We start from the raw sequence: 21,969 nt of genomic DNA, 5'->3' as shown, positions 1-21,969 counted from the left end.
TTATTATTATTTTTAACAGTTATTCTATATGTTCTGCCTAGTTTTAAATCATTCTTCCTAATCCAGCTATTGGACACATACACAGACACTTGTCTTTTTATTAAGGGGGATCGTTACTTCAGGATTTTGAAAAAAACAAAACAATTGTCAATAAAGTTATTTTGAAACCAAATGAAACAACTACAAAACCCAGAATGCACCGGAACTGGCAAGGCTTAAAGTTTCCGTGTCCTGCGAATCCTCATCACGCAGCACAATTGAATCGACAGACGCCTCCGAGTCCCCGAAGGAAAGCGTTCGCTGCTCTCCTCTTTCCAGTATCCTCCTTTTGACCTTTTTTGTTTTTTTCAACCTGGGTGGGCCGCCCTCTTACAAGCGCTGAGAGATGCTGTGCGCGGCGGCAGCAGAGAGGAATAAACAGCCGATCGCAGACGTACTACTGCAGTGCGTGGATCCTCGGCTGCCTCTGCAGGCTCTGGAAATAGCCTCGGGCTCCGGACAGCATGTCGTACACTTTGCCCAGCAGATGCCCAGAGTCACCTGGCAACCATCCGACAACGAGGCGCGTTCTCTCGTAAGGTGAGCACTGGGCTAAAAAAAAGGGGCGGGGCAAGGGGGAATGGGCGGGAAACATGAAGGAGCAGAACGCGCGCCGAGTGGTAACGAGCGACCGACCTGCATAGACAAGAAGACGTCTCATGACCAGCAGCATCGTACGTCAACGTCGCCGCCATATTGCGAGTGGCACTGCTGTGGAGTGAAGTAATGGATAAAAGATGCATGTGCTGCTTGGGATTGTACAAACCGCTGTACGCTCCAAACCAAATCACAGGGATTACATTTCATAGGTAAAGCTGAACAATTGTTTTGGTGATATTTAGCCATTAGAAAATCCCATTTTATAATCTTAACTTTAGCTACACCAGGTGCTAAAAGCTATGCATTTATGTGCTCAAGTGAGCCTCCAAACAACGTTTTGGCTAAACGTATTTAGTCACTAACTAGATTGTTGTTAGCTGTTAACATTTCTCAAACTTTGAAGGTTTCCAAAATGAAACCACCTCAGGAAGCAGTGGGAGGTCAGGTAGCCCTTAGACGGGATATTGAGAAAGCTGCCCTGTGATGTGTGCCATGCTAGTTTGGTAACAGATGCTGTACTGGCATCATACGATCAAAGCTACCACTTAACGCTCACATTATACAACAAAGGAGGTCTGAGGATTCTTTCTGAGGGTCCAGTCAAGGTGGTCAAAGTAGCTGAGCGTGTTATCTGACAGTCGACATTAAGACAAGCTGTCAGTGGATCTTTGATCAGTCAGTTTGTTTGGGCTGAGATTGGTTCAGATGATGAAGGAAACACAGTTTGAAATTGACAGCCATCATTTTCTGCTCCTGTCTTTAGTCGTGTCTGTCTTTCACAAACTAAGGCTGCACCATATTGTCAGACTGAATACTCTCAAATTACAGAGTGGCAACACACAGAAAAAAGCTATGGAAGACATTTCTGTGTCATGGATTTTAGATCCTAACCTGTATATATTTAAGTAACCACATTGTGTGTGTGTGTGAGAGAGAGATTGAGAGAGGAATGAATGAAATGTTTGCAGAAATTAAGCCAATTTGTTCACAATAAAATTGTTTCTTTTTGTCATTGAGTGGATCATTTCACTGTTAAAAGAAAGACACACAAAGATAACTGGCAGTAACAGTGCAGTCTTCACAGATGGTATGCCAGTTTGAAAAGATAAGTTTTGAGGGTAGTTTTAAAAATGTGTTATTGAATCGAGCTGACGGATATGAGAGGGAAGAGAATTCCTGAGTTGAGGAGCACAATGAGAGACACTTGAGCTCCCATAGAACTGAGTTTGATGTGCGGTACAGAAAGTCGAGCTGCAGATGAGTGTAAGTCTGTAGATCAGTGAGGCTGTGGAGAGCTTGAAATGTTAAGAGTGGTATTTAGTATTGTAATCGGTAGTTAACAGGGAGCCAGTGAAGCTGAGAGAGAATCGGTGTAATATGTTCAGTGGATTTAGAGCAGCAGGTTATTATCCTGGCAGCAGAATTTTGAAGAAGTTGTATGCGATGAATACGTTTTTGTGGGATGCCAGATAAAATAGCATTATAGTAATCTGTATGTGAGGTGACTCCAGCATTAACCGATACTTCAGTACTGTGTTGCATAAGAACAGGACAAAGTCTAGAAATGTTTCAGAGATGGAAGAAGGCAGTCGGAGAAATGTTACTTATACGGGAGGAATTATTTAATAATAATTATTATTATTTAAAAGTTGCCATTATTGGTGTATAAATGCCATCCATCCATTTTCCAACCTGCTGAATCCAAACACAGGGTCATGGGGGTCTGCTCGATCCAATCCCAGCCAACACAGGGCACAAGGCAGGAACCAATCCCGGGCAGGGTGCCAACTCACCGCAGTGGTGTATAAATGGATATAAATAATTGAATTTAAACGATTCGCCAAAATCTGTTGTATGTAAACAATACTGTTTTAAACGTTATTATTTTTTCATCAGAAAACCCCGTTTCCACGTCTACCTGTATTCGTTTAAATGGCACTTTTGCCACTCGCAATATGGCAGATGCGCTGACGTATCGTGTCAGACTGGGCAACACAGCGAATGTGGCGTCCATCTATATATGTCTATGGACAGCTGCGCCAGGAAGAGACGCACATTTACAACATGTAAGTGGGACAAATTGTTGTAAGAATTATAGAGGGAGTAAGAAAATAAAAGTACAGATGTAGACGGTCTGGTATGACTGGCTGCAGTTTGTCCAGCATGAGACTCACACGTGTTTGTTTGAAGCAGCACCTCCCAGTTTATGGCATTTTCTTAATATGAACACCATTTTGCAGTGAATGCGCATGCACTGTAATAGACTGACATCCCAGTGAATGTTAATCAATGTGGAAATTTTCCTCGGGTTTATTCCCTTTTTTTATTCCCTGATCTACCAAGACGTGTAGGTGAAGCAGAAACCTTGACAACCTTTAAGAGGAATGTGGACGAGAGATGGGGAAAGCTTAGCTATTAGCTAAACAAAATGACCTTGATGGACTGAATGGCCTCCGCTCACTTGTCCAATTTCTTATGTTTCTAGAGAGGGTCCAGGCTAAACGGGTCCCGGTCCCCTCAGGTAGACAGTGACTTCACAGAGATGCCATCAGCCTGAGGTCAACTGCACAAAGAATGGAGCCCAGTTTCTGTCTGGGCCTGGAGACTGAGAACGCACACACAATCCCACTCCACCCCCACAGACCCCAGAGGCGGACTTAGGGGGTGGGCGGGGCCTAGGGCTGACCAATCCCATGCAGAGCTGGTTACGTCAAACGCTGTTACCGCTATGTGTGGACTGTATAAACCTGCATGTGAATTTAATAAAAATAATGTTAACATACAGCGGATTTTCTCATTACAGTATTCAGCTAAAATTTTGAAAGATAACAAACAGACTTTATCAAAATATAACGATATAATCTATTAAATAAGTGCAATTCATAATTCATGACAATACCACGACAGTGCGAAATGCGATTCTGTGTCATGCGGAAATTAGCAGGGCCTCGTCTAGAAAAAGTACTCAAATTGCAAGGATACTCTGAGTCTCGATATGCAGGATGTCATAATCATAACTCACGTGGATGTCATGTCAGCCAGTTATCATTGTTTTTGTGCATTCATATTCGGACTATGGAATGTTTTCAAAGATGTACATGTATGGAATTTGACCTTGCAGAGGGATTTTAAAAGGGTTCCTCTTAAAAGCATCTCAAACTTGTATATACTGGAGAATATAACTTGACAAATCCGCTCAAACGAGACACATGGACCTCAAAAGCGGGGCCTCCGTAGGTGCAGGGACTGAGACGGTCGCCCCACTTGCCACCCCCCAAACTCCCCCCGACCCCAACCTGGCGACTGGATGCATAGAAGAGCATCCATTGCTTCCATGTGACGAGTGACGGTGTTCCTCAGCAGAATACTTTCAGACAAAAGAGACGAATAGAAACTTGATGAATCCTTATGGAAATTGCAGGGTTATGCAAAAAAAGTGGCACCTACTTACGAGGTGTAATGAACCTGTAGAAACAGTGCGTGCCAATCTGTGCATATAGACTACTGTCACCTTCTGCAGCCATGCATTGGGTCTGATGATATCAACTGTTTCTGGAATAGCCTCGAGCTCCATTGTGACGTTATACACTGGATGTCAGAAACGTCTCAAAATCTTTGTCTTTCTTTTTGGGAAGAGCCAGAAATCACAAGGGGCAAAGTCAGACAAAGACAGATAGGGCGGATGAGCCAATTTAATAATTCATGTCTTAGCCAGGAGCACCATCATGGCTTTGGGGCATTGTGACGATGGATGATCCACTTCTGGTGTCGTCATTCATATCTTCTTATCCCTTCCTTCAGCCATTTCTGCCACTCAAAGCATCTAAACCAGTGTTTCCCAACCTCGGCCCTGCGGCCCCCCTGTGGCCCCCCTGTGGCTGCAGGTTTTTGTTCCAACTGGATTCCTAATCAGTGACAACACCTGATCACACTGAGCTCATTTAATTAGCTGGGGTTATTTTTCTTTTATTCTACATTCAGAAAAGCACAGCAACATGATTTTTACATTTATAAGACACTTAGAAATATTTCTGCTTTTGCGTTCGATTGAAATGCTTCACTCTCTTTTGTTGATTTCATTATATTTTGCCTTTTCTCTGTGCAGTTTTTCCCCTTTGTTGTATTTTATTAATGACAATTAAAAATGAGCGGAGCAGACAGGCAGGCAAACAACATGGAATAATCAAAGGCTGCAAGTACTTTAGTGTCAGGCCTACTAATTAGTAAATAATGGATTAATTAAACAATTAGAACACCTAGAAAAGTAGAATGAAAATCAAGATGTAAATATTGTTAAAAAGAAAACTGAGAATTCAAGGACACCAAACAAACAGTAAATAAAAGACACAATTATAAACAATTTAGAACTTCAGAAAATATAAAAATTAAAACCAAACAAAGCCACTGTAATCATAAAGAAAAAGCCATTTTAAACAGATGCGATTTAAGTTTATATTTGAAGGATGAAATTGATTTGATATTTCTAAGCTCGGTAGGTAATGAATTCCAGAGCTTGGGAGCAGAACGGCTGAACACTTCGCTCCTCATGGAGGTTAGACGGGCGAGAGGGACAGTCAGATGGATGGAGGAAGAGGATCTGAGGTTAGTGAGGGAATGGCAACATGAAGAAGATCAGACAGATATACAGAGGCATATATATATATACAGTAGAGTCTCGCTTATCCGACATAAATGGGCCGGCTAATGGGAGGTGTTAAGAAAAAGCCTATTAAACGTCAAACTATGTTATAATTTTACACATTATGAACCTAATAATCATGTTTTACAATAAAACAACAGAAAAAATGAACTTGGCAACAAAAAACTGACTATGCTCTCGCTCACAACTTGCAGTTCTTGTTGCCAATTGATGCATTTTTTTGTTTTTTTTTTTGTGGTGGGACGTCGGATAATACGGAATGTTGGATAAGCGAAGGTTGGATAAGTGAGACTCTACCGTATATCATAAAGTAGTTTTTATTCCTGAGCTTTCAGCCCCTACCAGGAGCCTTCATCAGAGGATAATGCTTGGACATTCAAGGATCAAAGGCAATAAATAGCAAAATTAGGTGGGGGGGTGGAGAGATACAGGTCAATAACGTTTTATTTATTATGAACATGTTCTACTTAAGTGTGCATATGCTGGGTTTATGTCCAGATGTCTGTTGATGGCGTTTTCGTTTGATAGCCAAGATTCAGCCAGTACTCTGGCACTCTTAGTACTGGCCTTAAATCTGACTTGTACATTGTCCCAGTTAAATGTGTGTCCTGTTGATTTTGTATGCATGTAGATCTGTAATCGTGAGTCCTTCCTTGTAACGGCATTGCAATGTTCCTGTATACGTGTAGCAATTTGTTAGAATTATATATATATATATATATACCGTATTTACTCATGTTCCATGCGCCCTCGTGTAAGACACGCACCCTAATTTTTACAAAGAAAATCACGAAAAAAAATTTCCCCGTGTACAACGCACATTGTGATTGTATAGGAAGACTTTAGGGCACGTTTTCCGCGAAATGCCCTTCTGTTTTTGTTGCATGACGAAAGAGGGAGAGAGAGAGAGAGAGAGTGAGTAAGCGAGAGAGAGAGAGAGAGAGCGAGTGAGCGAGAGAGCCCAAGCAGAAGAAGTAAACATCACAGAAAAAAATGTCCTTGTGTATGACGCGCACCTGATTTTCTAATGCTAATTTTCGAGAAAAAATGTGTGCGTGGTACACCGGTAAATACGGTATATATATATTTTTTTTTTTTTTTACCAAACTTAGTTTTCTAATTTCTATATTGTTCCCAAAACACAGAACTTGGGAAAGAACACATCACTTAATTAGCCCAGGAGTCCAATTAAAAACAGAAGCTACAAAAATGTGCAGTCACAGGGGGGCGCCACAGGGCCGAGGTTGGGAAGCACTGATCTAAGCCATACGCCACTTTTAACAGAGCCAACATTTCTGTGGCCCTTTGTAGCACAGGCAACACAACTGGGCCTTTCTGGGAATTAAATTGTCACACCTCTTATAACAAGAATCCTTATAATCTTAAATATGATAACAAGGTACCAATATACAAATACACATACTGTATAACTAGAATTATGTATAAGTAAATTAAAGTGTAGGTACTTACTAAGTGTAAAGTCAGTCAGTCAGTCATTAACCAACCTGCTATATCCTAACACAGGGCCACGGGGGTCTGCTGGAGCCAATCCCAGTCAACACAGGGCACAAGGCAGGAACAAACCCTGGGCAGGGTGCCAGCCCACCGCAGGGCACACACACACACACACCAAGCACACACACACGGGACAATTTAGGATCACCAATGCACCTAACCAGCATGTCTTTGGACTGTGGGAGGAAATCCACGCAGACACGGGGAGAACATACAAACTCCACGCAGGGAGGACCCGGGAAGCAAACCTGTAGGTCTCCTAACTGCGAGGCAGCAGCGCTACCCACTGCGCTACCGTGCCGCCCCTAAGTGTAACGTGATTAGGGTTTTATATCACAGGATGTCATTGTCTGTTAAGATGTCTGCTACACTAACTAGCTCAGTACCATTAACCAAACAAAGAACAAAACCTCCTCAGTCGAGGGGCGACTCATTATAGAGCCTGGTGACTGACGGAGAAGCACGTCTCCATTTATTATTGAATGTACTCATACAGGGGGTGAGGGTCTTCGATTAGAATAGTCTGCAGCTTTAGTCCGTTGGCATCACCTGCACTTATATGATTTTCCCAACACACTGCTGTGTAGAAAAACACACTGGCACCTACAAGGTGTGTGATGGATGGATCCTGACCCCTTGCCTGGCCAGGAGGCCCATTATAAAGGAAGGCCAAGGAGAGAGCTGCTTTATTCCCCTCCCACACAAAAAGATGGAAATGGAAGGACACTGCAGCAGCTGCCACACCAGGGCTGGCGTCCCAGTAGTCACAGAGGGACACCATGGGTAGACTTGGAAAGACAGGACTGTGGGTGACTTCCTGCTGTGGGCAGCACAACTCCCCATACACTGGGTGGCAGCATAGGAGATGTGGTCCCATGGGGATACCTTGTCTGGTTCTGTGGGGGCCGTCAGGGGGAGCTGCTGGATTTTGACTGCACAAGGACCAGGGTGGTCCTGTCTGACCCAGAAGTGCTTTCCGGAGACAGAAGTTTGAGAACCAGAAGTACTCCCTGGTCGAGTGTTAAAAGAGACCCCTCCACTTTGCCCAGGGACTCGGATATGGGAGACAGAGATGGACAGCAATAAGCTGGGAGAAGTGGAGGAAAACAGGAGCAAAGAGAGACGGAAGGTATTGTTGGGTTGTTGTGTTGTGTGGGGGCCGCTACAACACTGAGGGATGGAGGTCTGTAAGAGTTGCAAATTATTGTGAATAAAAATCATTGGATTTGAACCCGGGACCGTGTTTATGGCTGTAGTTGGGTTTGGGATGTTGTTACGTCCCCTACAGGCCATAAGTGGTAGAAACAGTGTGAATTAATTTAGTTCTCCTTAAGAGGGGGAGGAAGATAATTTCAAGTAAGCTGTTAGCAAAAAACACAAAATAATGCAATGCATTTGGCTCCTGATTGTGAATGTGAGTCTCTGACCAGAATAAGAGCATTAACTGTGCACACTCAGCAGCCAACTGTGGTCCCAAACCCTAGGAAGAAGTGCCCAGGAGCTCCAGTAATTGTGCTTCTTTCTCCACTTTCCTTGCCAGTATTTCATCTTACATCGAAGCTACAAAGGTGAACAATGTGAAGCCACCTATCTACTTGGATGCATCACAGAGCTGGGAGACGTGGGGTGGCCTTCAGCCAAACTCTGTGCACCTCATTGTGAACATCAACATGATTCATATTTCACCGCTAAACTGTACAGAAGTAAGGCACTTCATTTATTTGTGTTGAGTGAAGAGAACTGTGGCAGGGTGTTTGTGTGTCCTTGAGAATCATCATAAAAATCTGAGATGCCAGTATCATCTTTTGAGCTTGTCCTTCAACCCGGACATTCTAAAATATTAATTAAGCAGCAGCAGGCAACGGGGTTTTTATGTTGTCTATTGTTTCTTCTATCATTTATTATCTTATATTTATTTTACAGGGCTTATTTCAAGGGGCTGGAAAACTGCTGAAACCTGGTGGTTTACTTCTCACTTATGGTGTGAGTAACATCTCCTTTCATTATGCGTTTTATGACCAAATATATTCAAATGCATGCTTACATCACCATTTTGACTTTGATTCTGTGATTCTCCACTAAATGTCATTAACATACAGTCATATGAAAAAGTTTGGGAGCCCCTCGTAATTCAAAGTGTCAACTTCCTTTTAATATCTGACCTGCCTTATGGACACAGTAGGACTTCAGCAGTGACATTAAGTTTATTGAATCAACAGAAAATATGCAATATGCATCATAACAAAATTAGACAGGTGCATAAATGTGGGCACCCCAACAGAGATATGACATCAGTACTTAGTTGAGCCTCCTCTTGTCCTCTCAACGCTGTCCTCCTATAGCCTGTGATGAGTGTCTGATTCTGGATGGAGGTCTTGTTCACCATTCTTCATACCAAATCTCTCCGGTTCAGTTCAATTTGATGGACAGCCTGCTTCAAATCATCCCATAGATTGTCGATGACATTCAAGTCAGGGGACTGTGACGGCCATTCCAGAACATTGTACTTCCCCCTCTGCATGAATGCCGTTGTAGATTTCCAACTGTGTTTTGTGTCATTGTCTTGTTGGAATATCCAACCCCTGCGTAACTTCAACTTTGTGACTGATGCTTGAACATTATCCTGAAGAGTTTGTTAATATTGGGTTGAATTCATCCAACCTTCGACTTTAACAAGGGCCCCAGTCCCTGAACTGGCCACACAGCCCCACAGCATGATGGGACCTCCACCAAATGTGACAGTAGGTAGCAGGTGTTTGTCTTGGAATGCAGTGTTCTTCTTCCGCCATGCAGAGCGCTTTTTGTTCTGACCAAATAACTCAATTTTTGTCTCATCAGTCCAAAGCACTTTGTTCCCAAATGAATCCGGCTTGTCTAAATGAGCATTGGCATACAACAAGCGACTCTGTTTGTGGCGTGAGTGCAGAAAGGGCTTCTTTCTCATCACCCTGCCATACAGATGTGCTGAATTGTAGGACGATGTACAGATACACCATCTGCAGCCAGATGTTCTTGCAGGTCTTTGTAGGTGACCTGTGGGTTGTCTGTCACCATTCTCACAATCCTGCTCATATGCCACTCCTGTATTTCTCTTGGCCTGCCAGACCTGCTGGTTTAACAACAACTGTGCCTGTGGCCTTCCATTTCCTGATTCCATTCCTTACAGTTACAGAAACTGACAGTTTAAACCTCTGAGATGGCTTTTTGGAGCCTTCCCCTAAACCAGGAGACTCAACAATCTTTATTTTCAGATCTTTGGAGAGTTGCTTTGAGGATCCCATGCTGTCACTCTTCAGAGGAGAGTCAAAGGGAAGGAAGCCCACCTTGTAATTGACCACCTTAAATACCTTTATATCTCATGATTGGACACATCTGTCTATGAAGTTCAAGGCTTAACGAGCTCATCAACCAATCAGCATTGAGCAGTGACAGGCATTCAAATCAGCACAATGACAAGGGGACCCACATTTGTTGCACAGCCAGTTTTTCACATTTGATTTAATTTAATAAACTAAATACTGCGTCACTAAAAATCTTTGTTCAGAAAACACTGCAGTACTCCTAGGAGATGAAAGACAGACCACTGTTATCTTTGTGTTGAAAGGAGAGTCAATTATTACGCAGGCTGACAGGGGGTCCCAAACTGTTTCATATGACTGGATATATTTTCATTTTTATGGTGGCACTGCGTTTAGTCCTGGCACCTCACAGTTTCAGGTGTCTGGTTTCAAATCCCAGTTTGACCTCTCCCTGTGTGCAGTTTTCACATTCTCTCCGTTTGTGCTGCGGTGTTTCTCCAGGTACTGTAGTTTACCTCATGTACACAATGCTGATTTGCTTCTCTAAATTAACTGAGGGTGCCCTGTGGCGGACTGGTGGCCCATCCAGGGCTGGTTCCTGCCTTACTTTCATTGCTGCCAGGACAGGCACCAATCTTGTGTGAACTTAAAATTTGATTAAGTGGGTTTGAAAAGAGAGGAATGGATGTATTAGAAAACATCTTTTTATCCTGAGTCTTAAGTTTATCGGAATATTAAATGTTTCCTAATGTTTATACTTATTTATTGTAGTTCCCAAATAACTCTGCATGGTATTCAGATATGTGGCATGAGTGTGTTACTTGCACTTTAAATTAAAATTATGAAAACAATCACACACTTTACAGTCTGTTGTGACAGGAGGGGACATGGGACAGAGGTACCGTCCTGAATGGAGAGCATTGTTGTTAACAGAAGGAACTATAAAGTTGGATGGATTAGAGGACACAGCCATCCATGATACTATAGTCCCATGTGCCACTAGGTGGCAGAGCTCCTGGGCCAGTGCACTCCTGCATACACCCGCTGGGTGTGTTGTGAGTTGTAGTCCCATTGGACAGTCCAGCTGGGCTCCATGGGTGCCACCAGGGGGAGCTGTAGGGGAGAGCTATCCTTATGTTGAGGTCGCTTCCACCTGCCCTGCAAGTACTACCAACATGCACTTCTGTTATAGTGGGGTTTTGCCACATAAAATTTATTAATGCAGGTCCCTGCCAAGCAGATGGCCCAAAAATTGTGCTGACTACACTGGTTGTGACCACTAGGGGGCATAACAGCACCCCAGACACAACTACTGCAGTACAATCACAGATTGAAATAAAATGATTTTTATGTTATAGGAGTACCTACAACAGGCTCCTTCACACTTCACGCCTTCCTTTGTTTCTCCACATCTCCCAGCGAGTGTTGTACTCCGACTCCCTGACTGAAGTGAAGCGGCCCTTTTCAAACCAAACCCGGGAGCACTAATGGTGGCACAGCACTACACGATGGTAGTACTTCTTGGGTCCAATGTGACTACAATTCCCAACACACCCTGCGGATGTATGCATAGGTTAACTGGCCCAGCAGCCCTTCTACTTAGTGTATCAGGGGACCATAGTATCATGGATGGCTTACTTCTCTAATCCATCCAGTTTATACTGTTTATGGAATACCGCTCATCTCGACTAGAAGCTCAGTTCGATGCTCCCTCTTGTTACACAAGTTATTAAGAATTGCTAAAGTGAGTGAGTGAGGTTAGGAGCGGGCGTTGATACAGCGCATTGCTGCACCCACCACATGACAAACCAACTTAGGATCCCAGATTAGGACCCGAGTGCAGCCATGCAACAGGTGGCACCTCAGCACCACACGAGTTCAGATGGAATGGAACCAGTGGGAGGTTTTTTATGGTGGCTGGAGTGCCAATTCTGCCACCAACACCCAGGTTATTCCCTGCAGATTGGAGGGCTGACATGCAGGGCTGGATGCTGATTAACATCATACCCAGGACGGAGCGACTGCAGGCTAAGGGCCCAACAAAGCAGAGTCACTTTTGGTGTTTATGGGATTCGAACCGGCAGCCTTCTGATTGCCAAAACATAATGTAAAACAAAAAGTGAAGCATTTTTAGTTATATATTATTTAATAATAATAATACATTTTATTTATTTGTAAGCACCTTTCTAAACACTCAAGGACACCGAACAATAGATAAAACACAGATTATAAACAAAAGTAAAATACAAACGTTAAAATCAGATGGAGCAATTATAATCAAAGAGAAAAAGCCGTCTTAAACAAATGAGTTTGAAGTTTAGATTTGAAAAGTGAAAATGATTCAATATTTCAAAGCTCAGATACTGGTGACTGCAGTAGGTTGGCACCCTGCCCGAGATTGGTTCCTGCCTTGTGCCCTGTGTTGGCTGGGATTGGCTCCAGCAGACCCCCGTGACCCTGTGTTTGGATTCAGCGGGTTGGAAAATGGATGGATGGATGGATAGTGGTGAGTTCCAGAGTAACTGAATGCTCTGCTCCCCATAGTGGTAAGAAGGACGAAGGGGACAGTCAAGTGGATGGAGGAAGAGGATGTAAGGGTACGGGAGGGACTGGCAACATGGAGGAGGTCAGACAGATATGGAGGGGCGAGGTGGTGGAGAGCCTTAAAAGTTAGTAGGAGAATTTTGAATTGAATTCAGAACTGAACTGGAAGCCAATGAAGCTGCTGCAAGACGGGAGTGATGTGGTGAATAGAGGGGGTTCTAGTAAGATAGATAGATAGGTGAAAGACACTATATAATAGATAGATAGATTAAATAGATAGATAGATGAAAGGCACTATAAGAGAGAGAGAGATAGATAGATGAAAGGCACAATAAGATAGATAGATAGATAGATAGATGAAAGGCACAATAAGATAGATAGATAGATAGATGTGAAAGGTGCTATATAATAGATAGATAGATACTTTATTAATCCCAAGGGGAAATTCATGAGAATAACTTGTTGCCAGCTGACAGATAATCGCCCTTGCAGTAATTATCCAATAGGAGGCTCCTACCTATTTGCTTAGTTAAATCCAGGTGTCGACTTTTCTTTTTGGCCAGGCAGTGTACTTCACCAGCTCCCCACAGCCGGACAACGGATTATTTTATTAAAACAGCCACTTTTTTTTTTTTGAGTTGCGGTCCTGCTATACCACAGTATATACAGTATATAGGGTGGTCCAGATCTAATTATGCAATTTTCATTATGCTATAACTTATATTAAGTTTATTACATAGAGATTTCACAGCTGCTGCCCTGCACATAGAGATTTCACTTAAAATTCTTTTTGTTGCTGACAAATGGCAGCACCTGCCCTGCATTCCAAAATGGCGGGCAGACGGTTGTCAGTCGAACAGTTGCATAATGTATAAGTGTAAGGTAAATGAATGTGTAAATCTGTGTGTCTAATTTACTGTTTAAAGCAGTAATCACACTGATATTCCCATTGACCGTGTATCACTGCACACTGCGACTGCCATACTGCATACGGATGACACAGAAAGCTTCAGACTTCAAGATTAGCCATGCCATCTGTAAAGCTCAAGGTTTGTACTGATTAACGTTATAAAGGGTTAAATGGTGTTCACTATATAAATGTTTATCTTCATCCTACCACTGCAACTGCTTACTTCTTAGCTACCAGGGAACGTCTTAGTAATTAAACCAAAATCAAACAGAATAAATGAGCACGTTTACTGAGTATCAGCTTCTCTTTTGGTAGTGGGTGTAATGCTACAGACTTTTGCGTGAAAATCACCGTGTGTGCTAACATGAGCTTTTTTTCCTCTTTCAGCCATATTCCATTAACGGGATAATCACACCGCAAAGCAATGTGGACTTTGATTACAGCCTGCGACAAAGGTAATAATAATAATAATAATAATTCATTACGCTGCTCTCCTTTCCTCCATTTTGCTGCATACCAGAAGCTTGAATTGTTAGTCTGGACTTCAGTGTGGGATTTCTCTTAAAATAAAACAGCCTACCTGCACTGTGCCACAAAAACAAATTCAGTTTAGTTTCTACATACCAGGGCATAATAACACATTAGAACATTTCCTAAAAAGAAAAAAGGAACATCTTGGCAGTTACAGACTGTACAACTCGACATATCAGGATCTTTAATTCCCATTGAGTTTGTGTCCCTGAATAAAATCAGTTTGGGTTGTGCCGGGTCCCAAAGTCCTGCTTTCAGTCTTTTTACTGGACACTTGGTTTCCCATATTTACTATGATCTGTGCTTTTTTCTGTTAAATGTTCTTGCCGAAAAATGAAAATAACAAATTTTTCTAGTTTCCTTATACAGTAGAACCTCTGGTCATGAACGTTTCTGAACACGTACAAATCGGGTTACGATCAAACAGTTTGCCAAAATTTTGCATCTGTTCACAACCACACACTCTGGTGGTGAACAAAAACACTGGTGGCCAGTTTCCCTACGCGCGTGCGTACGCGCCAATGATTTCCCATTCTCTGTTTCCCATTTTCTTTTGTTTGCGTATACTGGGCCTAACAAAGCAGCTGATGTTGCAAAAGGAGTTACAGCGTTAACCAAGCAGAGGCCTCGAGTGCTGGAAGAGGTGGAAAAACTTACTAGTGTGGCTGAACGAGAAGCACCTTGCAGGGGAGAATAGCATAAGTGAGCCGATTGTATGCAAGAAAGACAGGAAGATTCATGGCGATTTGCTGAAAAAAAAATTCTTTGAGTGGTGAAGGTGAGGAATTTAAAGCCAGTAGAGGACGGTGGGAAACGTTTCACAAGAGAAGTTTCATTTTTTTTCCCTGTGCTTAAAACTCATAAAGAAAGTGTTTACAGCGAGCGGTTCGTAAGGGTCTGGCACCAACTCTTACAATGTTAGTTTTCTCTGTTATTCAGTGTTTTTACATTTAGTTTACTATTACACTATGCATTCTATGGTATAATTAACAATTTTTATGCTTAATATATACAGTAATCCCTCGCTACTTCGCGGTTCACTTTTCGCGGATTCACGACTTCGCGGATTTTATATGTAAGCATATCTAAATATATAACGCGGATTTTTCGCTGCTTCGCGGGTTTCTGCGGACAATGCGTCTTTTTACTTCTGGTATTTGCTTCCTCAGTTGGTTTGCCCAGTTGATTTCATACAAGAGATGCTATTGGCGGATGGCTGAGAAGCTACCCAATCAGAGCACACAGTTAAGTTCCTGTGTGCTGCTGATTGGCTCAGCGACGGAGTGCTGCATTAACCAGGAAGTCTCATCTCACTCATTCAACATTAACATGCTCCTGCTACTGCATTCAGGGGATTATCACCTTCAATCGTCATCATTTTTACTGCGCAGCATATTCATCACGTCATATATAGCTACGTGTACTTCGCTATACAGTAAGTGTAAACTTATCTACCGATTTCATATTGCTTAGCAGTTGTCCCTGTTATTAATAGAGTAAAGGGTGGGTTGTAAACAACACAGGGAGGGTTTAAAAACGTCCAAATACACGTTAAATAATTAAATAAATATGGTGTCCCTACTTCGCGGAAATTCAGTTATCGCGGTCGGCCTTGGAACCTATCTCCCGCGATAAGTGAGGGATTACTGTATATATATATTTACATACAGTTCCTACGGTCTGGAACAGATTAATTGTATTTACATACAATCTTATGGGAAATTACGTTCGGGTCGCGTCCAAAGTTTTGGAATGAATTCCGGTCGTGACCAGAGGTACCACTGTAATGTAACTACAGTTAACATAAGCTGTCATTGTCTCATTTGGTTTACACGTATTAATGGCAGCTCCTCAGGTGTCACCTCATTGCTGGCGTAGGTCTGGGAGCGTAATGAGGGCCTTTTTAAAGCTCCTCTGACTTTCTTGTGACGTGCACTTGTCACACAGCCTCTTATCACATCATAACACACACATCTTAAGCAAAACTTGTATTTACTGAGGGAAATAAAATCCAGTATTTTGAATTCAATGTGTCAGTGCATTCCAGACATTACATGTCTCATTTTGTAGTATGTTTTGAAGCCCCAGCATTCTCCATTGTTCACCTCTAACCATTCTTTTGCTTTCTGTTTTAAAATTTTACATTTGCTAACCATAAATTTGCACATAAACTGTCAGCACAGTTCTGAATTTCCTCTGTCCATACGTCTGTTTTCAGAGCCCACTTATCTAGTTAAGAGGTGCCAATCCCTGCAGCACTCGGTATAAACCTGGAGCCAATTCTGGATGGGGTGCCAGTCTATCACGGGGCACACGCACAATTTCACCCCACATTGGGCCAATCTGTAGTCCTCTAAGCATCTTGGGGATGTGAAAAAGAAGACAGACACATAAACACAGACAGAGTGAGAATGTATAAATTCCACAAAGACAATGCTTGGGTCAGAATTTGAACCCAGGGCCCTAGAGTCATCCAGTTTCATTAACTTTGTTTGTCATTGGCATTTTCAAATTCTCTACATTAATAGTTAGGAAGAATGTTATTCAGCTGATCATTTATATTTCAGTCTGTACACGTTGATACAGAGTAGTCCAAGGCTTTGCTACTTACAGTCCAATAATTATCGCCCACTCTTACTTTATCTTCTACTTCCAGCACATCTGTGAAAAAAGGTCAATTTTGACCCACAATGACCCAATTTGTAAGCTGCACAGTTTTAAAAAATGGATGGCTGGATGTTTGTTTTTTCATTTTGCTTATTTCACATACATGATTTCATCCAAACAGTGGTCTGCTGGAGCCAATCCCAGCCAACACAGGGCACAAGGCAGGAACCAATCCCAGGCAGGGTGCCAACCCACCGCAGGACACACACAAACACACCAAGCACACACTAGGACCAATTTTAGAATCACCAATCCACCGAACCTGCATGTCTTTGGACTGTGGGAGAAAACCCACGCAGACACGTGGAGAACATGAAAACTCCACGCAGGGAGGACCCAGGAAGCGAACCCGGGTCTCCTAATTGCCAGGCAGCAGCGCTACCACTGTGTCACCGTGCCGCCCATACATGATTTCATATGCAAGGATGAGTCTGCAGCATATTAGTACTGTTGGAAATGCTAATTGGGTGGCATGGTGGCACAGTGGGTAGCGCTGGGTTCGCTTCCCAGGTCCTCCCTGCGTGGAGTTTGCATGTTCTCCCCGTGTCTGCATGGGTTTCCTCCCACAGTCCAAAAACATGCAGGTTAGGAGCATTGGTGATTCTAAATTGTCCCTAGTGTGTGCTTGGTGTGTGTGTGTGTGTGTGTGTGTGTGTATGTGTGCCCTGCAGTGGGCTGGCGCCTTGCCCAGGGTTTGTTTCCTGCCTTGCACCCTGTGTTGGCTGGGATTGGCTCCAGCAGACCCCTGTAGTTAGGATATAGCGGGTTGGATAATGGATGGATGGATGGAAACGCTAATAAGAAGAAATCACAAAGGATCTCCTGTAGTACAGGGTGTTGAACACATGCCAAACACAAACCATTACTTTGACTGGTGTGATTTTTATAGATTAAAAGAGTGAACAACTCCAGTTACTATTATCATTTGTTTTGATTAAAATCAACTCAAGCCCAGTAGGAGACCCCCAGAGTAGCTGTAATTGGTACCCTCTGAGCCCACTTTGAATCTGATCAAGTCTGCCAGTCTGCATTTAAATCTTTGTACGCTACCGCCATCTAGTGGCCGAATTGGTTTACTACGTTGTTCTCATCAATGGAGTTAAAGGAGAAGTTTGGTAGGTTTGAAGTTTTTTTAGATTTTTCTTTTTGATTTCCAATACTTTATTAATCCCTGAGGGGAAATTGTCTTTTTGTATGACTTTTGGAGGTCGGAGCACAGTGTCAGCCTTTGTGCAGCACCCCTGGAGCAATTTTCCAGTTAAGGGCCTTGTTGGGTATTATTTTTTTGAATCATAAAGTGTTGTTTTTTAAGGCTTTTGCTTCATTTGGACTACTGTTGTCTTTCCACATTTATAAGTCTCTTAGGCAAAAGCAAGTGTTACCCTTTAAGGCACAGGTGTCGAACTCCGGTCCTGGAGGGCCGCAGTGGCTGCAGGTTTTCATTCTATCCTTCTTCTTCATTAGTTTTTGCTGCTAATTAACTTCTTTTGCCTTAGTTTTAATTAACTTGACTCAAACCCCCTCTCTTTTTCCTTAATTAGCAGCCAAACAATAATGAGACACAAAACAAGCCACCACATGACCAGCTCACCGGTGCCCAGCACATAATATCTGAAAATAACGAAAGGTGAAGGTCTCAATAAGGTTGATCTCTCAGGTCACCAAAACATTTTAACAGAAAATCAACAGTTTTAGAAATGTCTGCCGTGGCAGAATGAGAGCAGCAACAACCTGTGGAATTAAATAACGAGTTTAATTAACAGCAAGAATCAGCTTCTCATTAAGAGAGTGGTTGGAGTGAAAATTGGTTGGAGTTTCAAATCCCAATTTAGCTGGTCATCTGTCAGCTTGTTTCAGATCTCATTTCTGTTTGGCTCTCAATTAATGAAGAAAGGAATAAATTGAGAGGACTGAATCCTTAAAAACAGGGCTATTAAAATGAAGGGAAAAGGAGTTAATTAGCAATGAAAACTGGTCAGTGATAAGGAAAAGAGTGAGAATGAAAACCTGCAGCCACTGCGGCCCTCCAGGCCTGGAGTTCGACACCCCTGCTTTAAGGTGTAATGGTGGGCTCTCCTCACTGTTCGTTTTGGAGTGAAATGGCCACCTGCATTAATGTATTCAGACAGAAAGCCAAAAAGTCATTGACAAGTAATAATAATACATTTTATTTCTGTAGCGCCTTTCCCATATTCAAGGCACTTGATATTCTACTTTGAAAGCAAGAGCCACTTTATAATAACGTTTAGGATTTCTGAACCCCTCTGTTCAGACCTAAAACAGCAGGCAGAATAACCGAAAGATGAGGAGAGCCATCCTTGTCATGTGCAGCTTTAAGTTTTTGCAAACAAGCCAACTAAATGCTCTGTGGTGGACCTTGTGATTCGCAATTTCAAGTAAAGGTGACATTATTTCTTCATTGCCGACATGTGTTTCAATTTCTTTATTTTTCAGCTTGCTGGCTGATTAATTTCCCCTTCCCTGTATGGCAGCACGCAGTCAGAGGAGCTCACTGACGTCGTATTAGGACAGGAAAGTCTAAGTGAATTACACGAATATTTTGGAAACTTGCAATTCAAGACATTTTTTCAATGTTTTAGAAGGATAGTTGCTTATGCCTGCACTTGTTACACTGTCCTAGTTTATTTATAATAATTATATTAAAAAGAGGAGATCATTCCGTTCATCATTCAAGCTTGTCCGCTTAGCTGATACCTAAAATGTTACTATAAGTATGTCCTAGGGCAGGGGTGTCAAACTCCGGTCCTGGAGGGCCGCAATGGCTGCAGGTTTTCATTCTAACCACCTTCTTAATTAGTGACCTGTTTTTGCTGCTGATTAACTTCTTTTGCTTTAGTTTTAATTAACTCGACTCAGACCCCTTAGTTCTTTCTATTTCCTTAAATTAGCTGCCAAACAATAATGAGACACAAAACGAGCAAACAGGTGACCAGCTAACCACATTATCTGAACATAAAGAAAGGTGAGGGTCTCGGTGAGGTTGATCTCTCAGGTCTATAATCAGAAATGGAAAATCAACAGTTTGGGAAATGTCTGCTGTAGTAGAGTGAGAGCAGCAGCAAGCCGAGGAATTAAATAACGGGTTTAATTAACAGCAAGAACTGGCTTCTCATTAAGAGACTGGTTGGAGTTTGAAACCCCAGTTTAGCTGGTCATCTGTTGGCTCGGTTCACGTCTCATTTCTGTTTGGCTGCCATTTAATGAAGAAAAGAATCAACTGAGAGGACTGAATCCTTAAAAACAGGGCTATTAAAATGAAGGGAAAGGGAGTTAATTAGCAGTGAAAACTGATTAGTAAAAGGGGTGAGAATGAAAACCTGTACCCACCGCGGCCCTCCAGGCCTGGAATTTCAACACCTGGGTCCTAGGGGGTCACTAACACACTGAATTGCCATCCTACAAGTGTGCATACTTTATATATCTCAGAAATTGGGGGTGCAGTCAAACAAATAAATTTGCTCAATGTCAGAAAAAGTGTGCCAAGATGGGGCCTGAATTTCTGCCAAGGGGTGCTTTTAGCTTCACCGCCTGCCTGCCAGCTGCTTACTGTAATTCGGCATCGGTGACAAGGCAGCATCTCATTTGCTAGGCTCTGAGGTTATCATTTTTAACCCTAACCTCTTGACCTTGAATCCGACTGTCCGCAGAGCCCTCACATCTCCCTTTTAGTCTTCACAATCCACTCTTGATTTTCGTTCTCTTGCTCAGGCCACTAGATTTCAGCTTCAGTCCCATCAAACCGTACTTTTCTTGCTCCGCACTTTGTAATAAACTCCGCACCGTGCATTCACTCTTTTCTACAGGAACTCAGAATGGGGTCTGAGGGACACCTCCTTATTACAGGCGCTGGCAGAGCAGAATGAGATGTTTTTGGAACAGGTGGTAAGTTTTTTCATTTTGGAATTTGAAAGAAATCTTCACTTTTGCTCACCATAATGAAGTATTTTCATTAATACCCCCCCCACCCCCCATTGCTTCCTTCACAGGTTGACATGCCAGCCAATAACAAATGTCTCCTCTTCCGGAAAGAAAACATGCTATAGGTGCCCCCGTATTCTCAATGTGGGCATCAGTGGCGAACTCTTGTAAAGATGCTGCCCTCTGGGATCGGCTTGGTCATCTCCAGCCACACAATGTCATGGAGAGATGTCTCTGGGTCAAGTGTAAGTGTTTTCTGATTGCAGATCAGAGCCTTACCATTAAAGTACAACAAGTCACATTTGATGTCCTCACTGCCCACTGGCTGATTCCACTGAAGGGTCAGATCAGTCGTCCTCTGGTCAGGCCTGCCAGTGGTGTACTGGTACTGTTACCAGCCAGGCCAAGATAGGCAGATCAGTGTTTAAGTGAAAGTCTTGTTTAAGATCTTATTGTGCCACTTCTATTATTAATAATAAATTCACCAGTGAACCTCTAATTGATGTCAGCTCCCTTATTATTGCAGTGCCAGTTATGTCATTGCCTTCACTTTAGCCGGGGGTTTCTTTCCAGTAACCGCAGGGTGAGCTGCACTGGAGCTAGCATGTTCGGTTTGTAGTTAAATATGGGCACTGCATATAAGATCTTGCCAGTCATCTGCTACCAGGTTGCCATTGCAATTTTGGGAGGTTTTCTGAACTGGGCTTCATATCCAGTCATATGAAAAAGTTTGGGACCCCCTGTCAGCCTGCACAATAATTGACTCTCCTTTCAACACAAAGATAACAGTGCTAGGTCCTTCATTTCCTAGGAACATCTGAGTACTGCGGTGTTTTCTGAACAAAGATTTTAAGTGACGCAGTATTTAGTTGTACTTCTAAAACTTTTATTTTTATATTGTATTGAGGATTTGTTCTGTTCTGTGTGTTGTATTGTATTGACCCCCTTCTCTTGACACCCACTGCATGCCCAACCTACCTGGTAAGGGGTCTCTCTTTGAACTGCCTTTCCTGAGGTGTCTTCCATTTTTTTCCCTACTAGGGTTTTTTGGGAGTTTTCCCTTTGTCTTCTTAGAGAGTCAAGGCTGGGGGGCTGTCAAGAGGCAGGGCCTGTTAAAGTCCATTGCGATACTTCTTGTGTGATTTTTGGGCTACACAAAAATAAATGGTATTGTATTTAGTTGTATGACATTAAATCAAATGTGAAAAACTGGCTGTGCACAAATGTGGGTCCCCTTGTCATTGTGCTGATTTGAATGCCTGTCA

At 42.6% G+C, this 21,969-nt stretch overlaps 1 protein-coding gene across 1 annotated transcript; it reads left to right on the top strand.

Annotated features, from left to right (window-relative positions):
- Window positions 1-218: 218 nt before the first annotated feature.
- Window positions 219-21,005, top strand: mettl26 (methyltransferase like 26). Its single transcript, XM_028814064.2, has 6 exons — window positions 219-579; window positions 8,355-8,517; window positions 8,738-8,797; window positions 13,955-14,022; window positions 20,590-20,668; window positions 20,773-21,005. Exons 1-6 carry the CDS (start codon window positions 386-388, stop codon window positions 20,827-20,829), a joined length of 621 nt encoding a protein of 206 aa, XP_028669897.2. The 5' UTR covers window positions 219-385; the 3' UTR covers window positions 20,830-21,005.
- Window positions 21,006-21,969: the final 964 nt, after the last annotated feature.

The sequence above is a fragment of the Erpetoichthys calabaricus genome, chromosome 11, assembly GCF_900747795.2.
Source record: "Erpetoichthys calabaricus chromosome 11, fErpCal1.3, whole genome shotgun sequence".
NCBI classification, from domain to species: Eukaryota; Metazoa; Chordata; class Cladistia; order Polypteriformes; family Polypteridae; genus Erpetoichthys; species Erpetoichthys calabaricus.
Note: the sequence above shows the minus strand (reverse complement) of the source record. Positions and strands in the feature narration are given on the sequence as shown.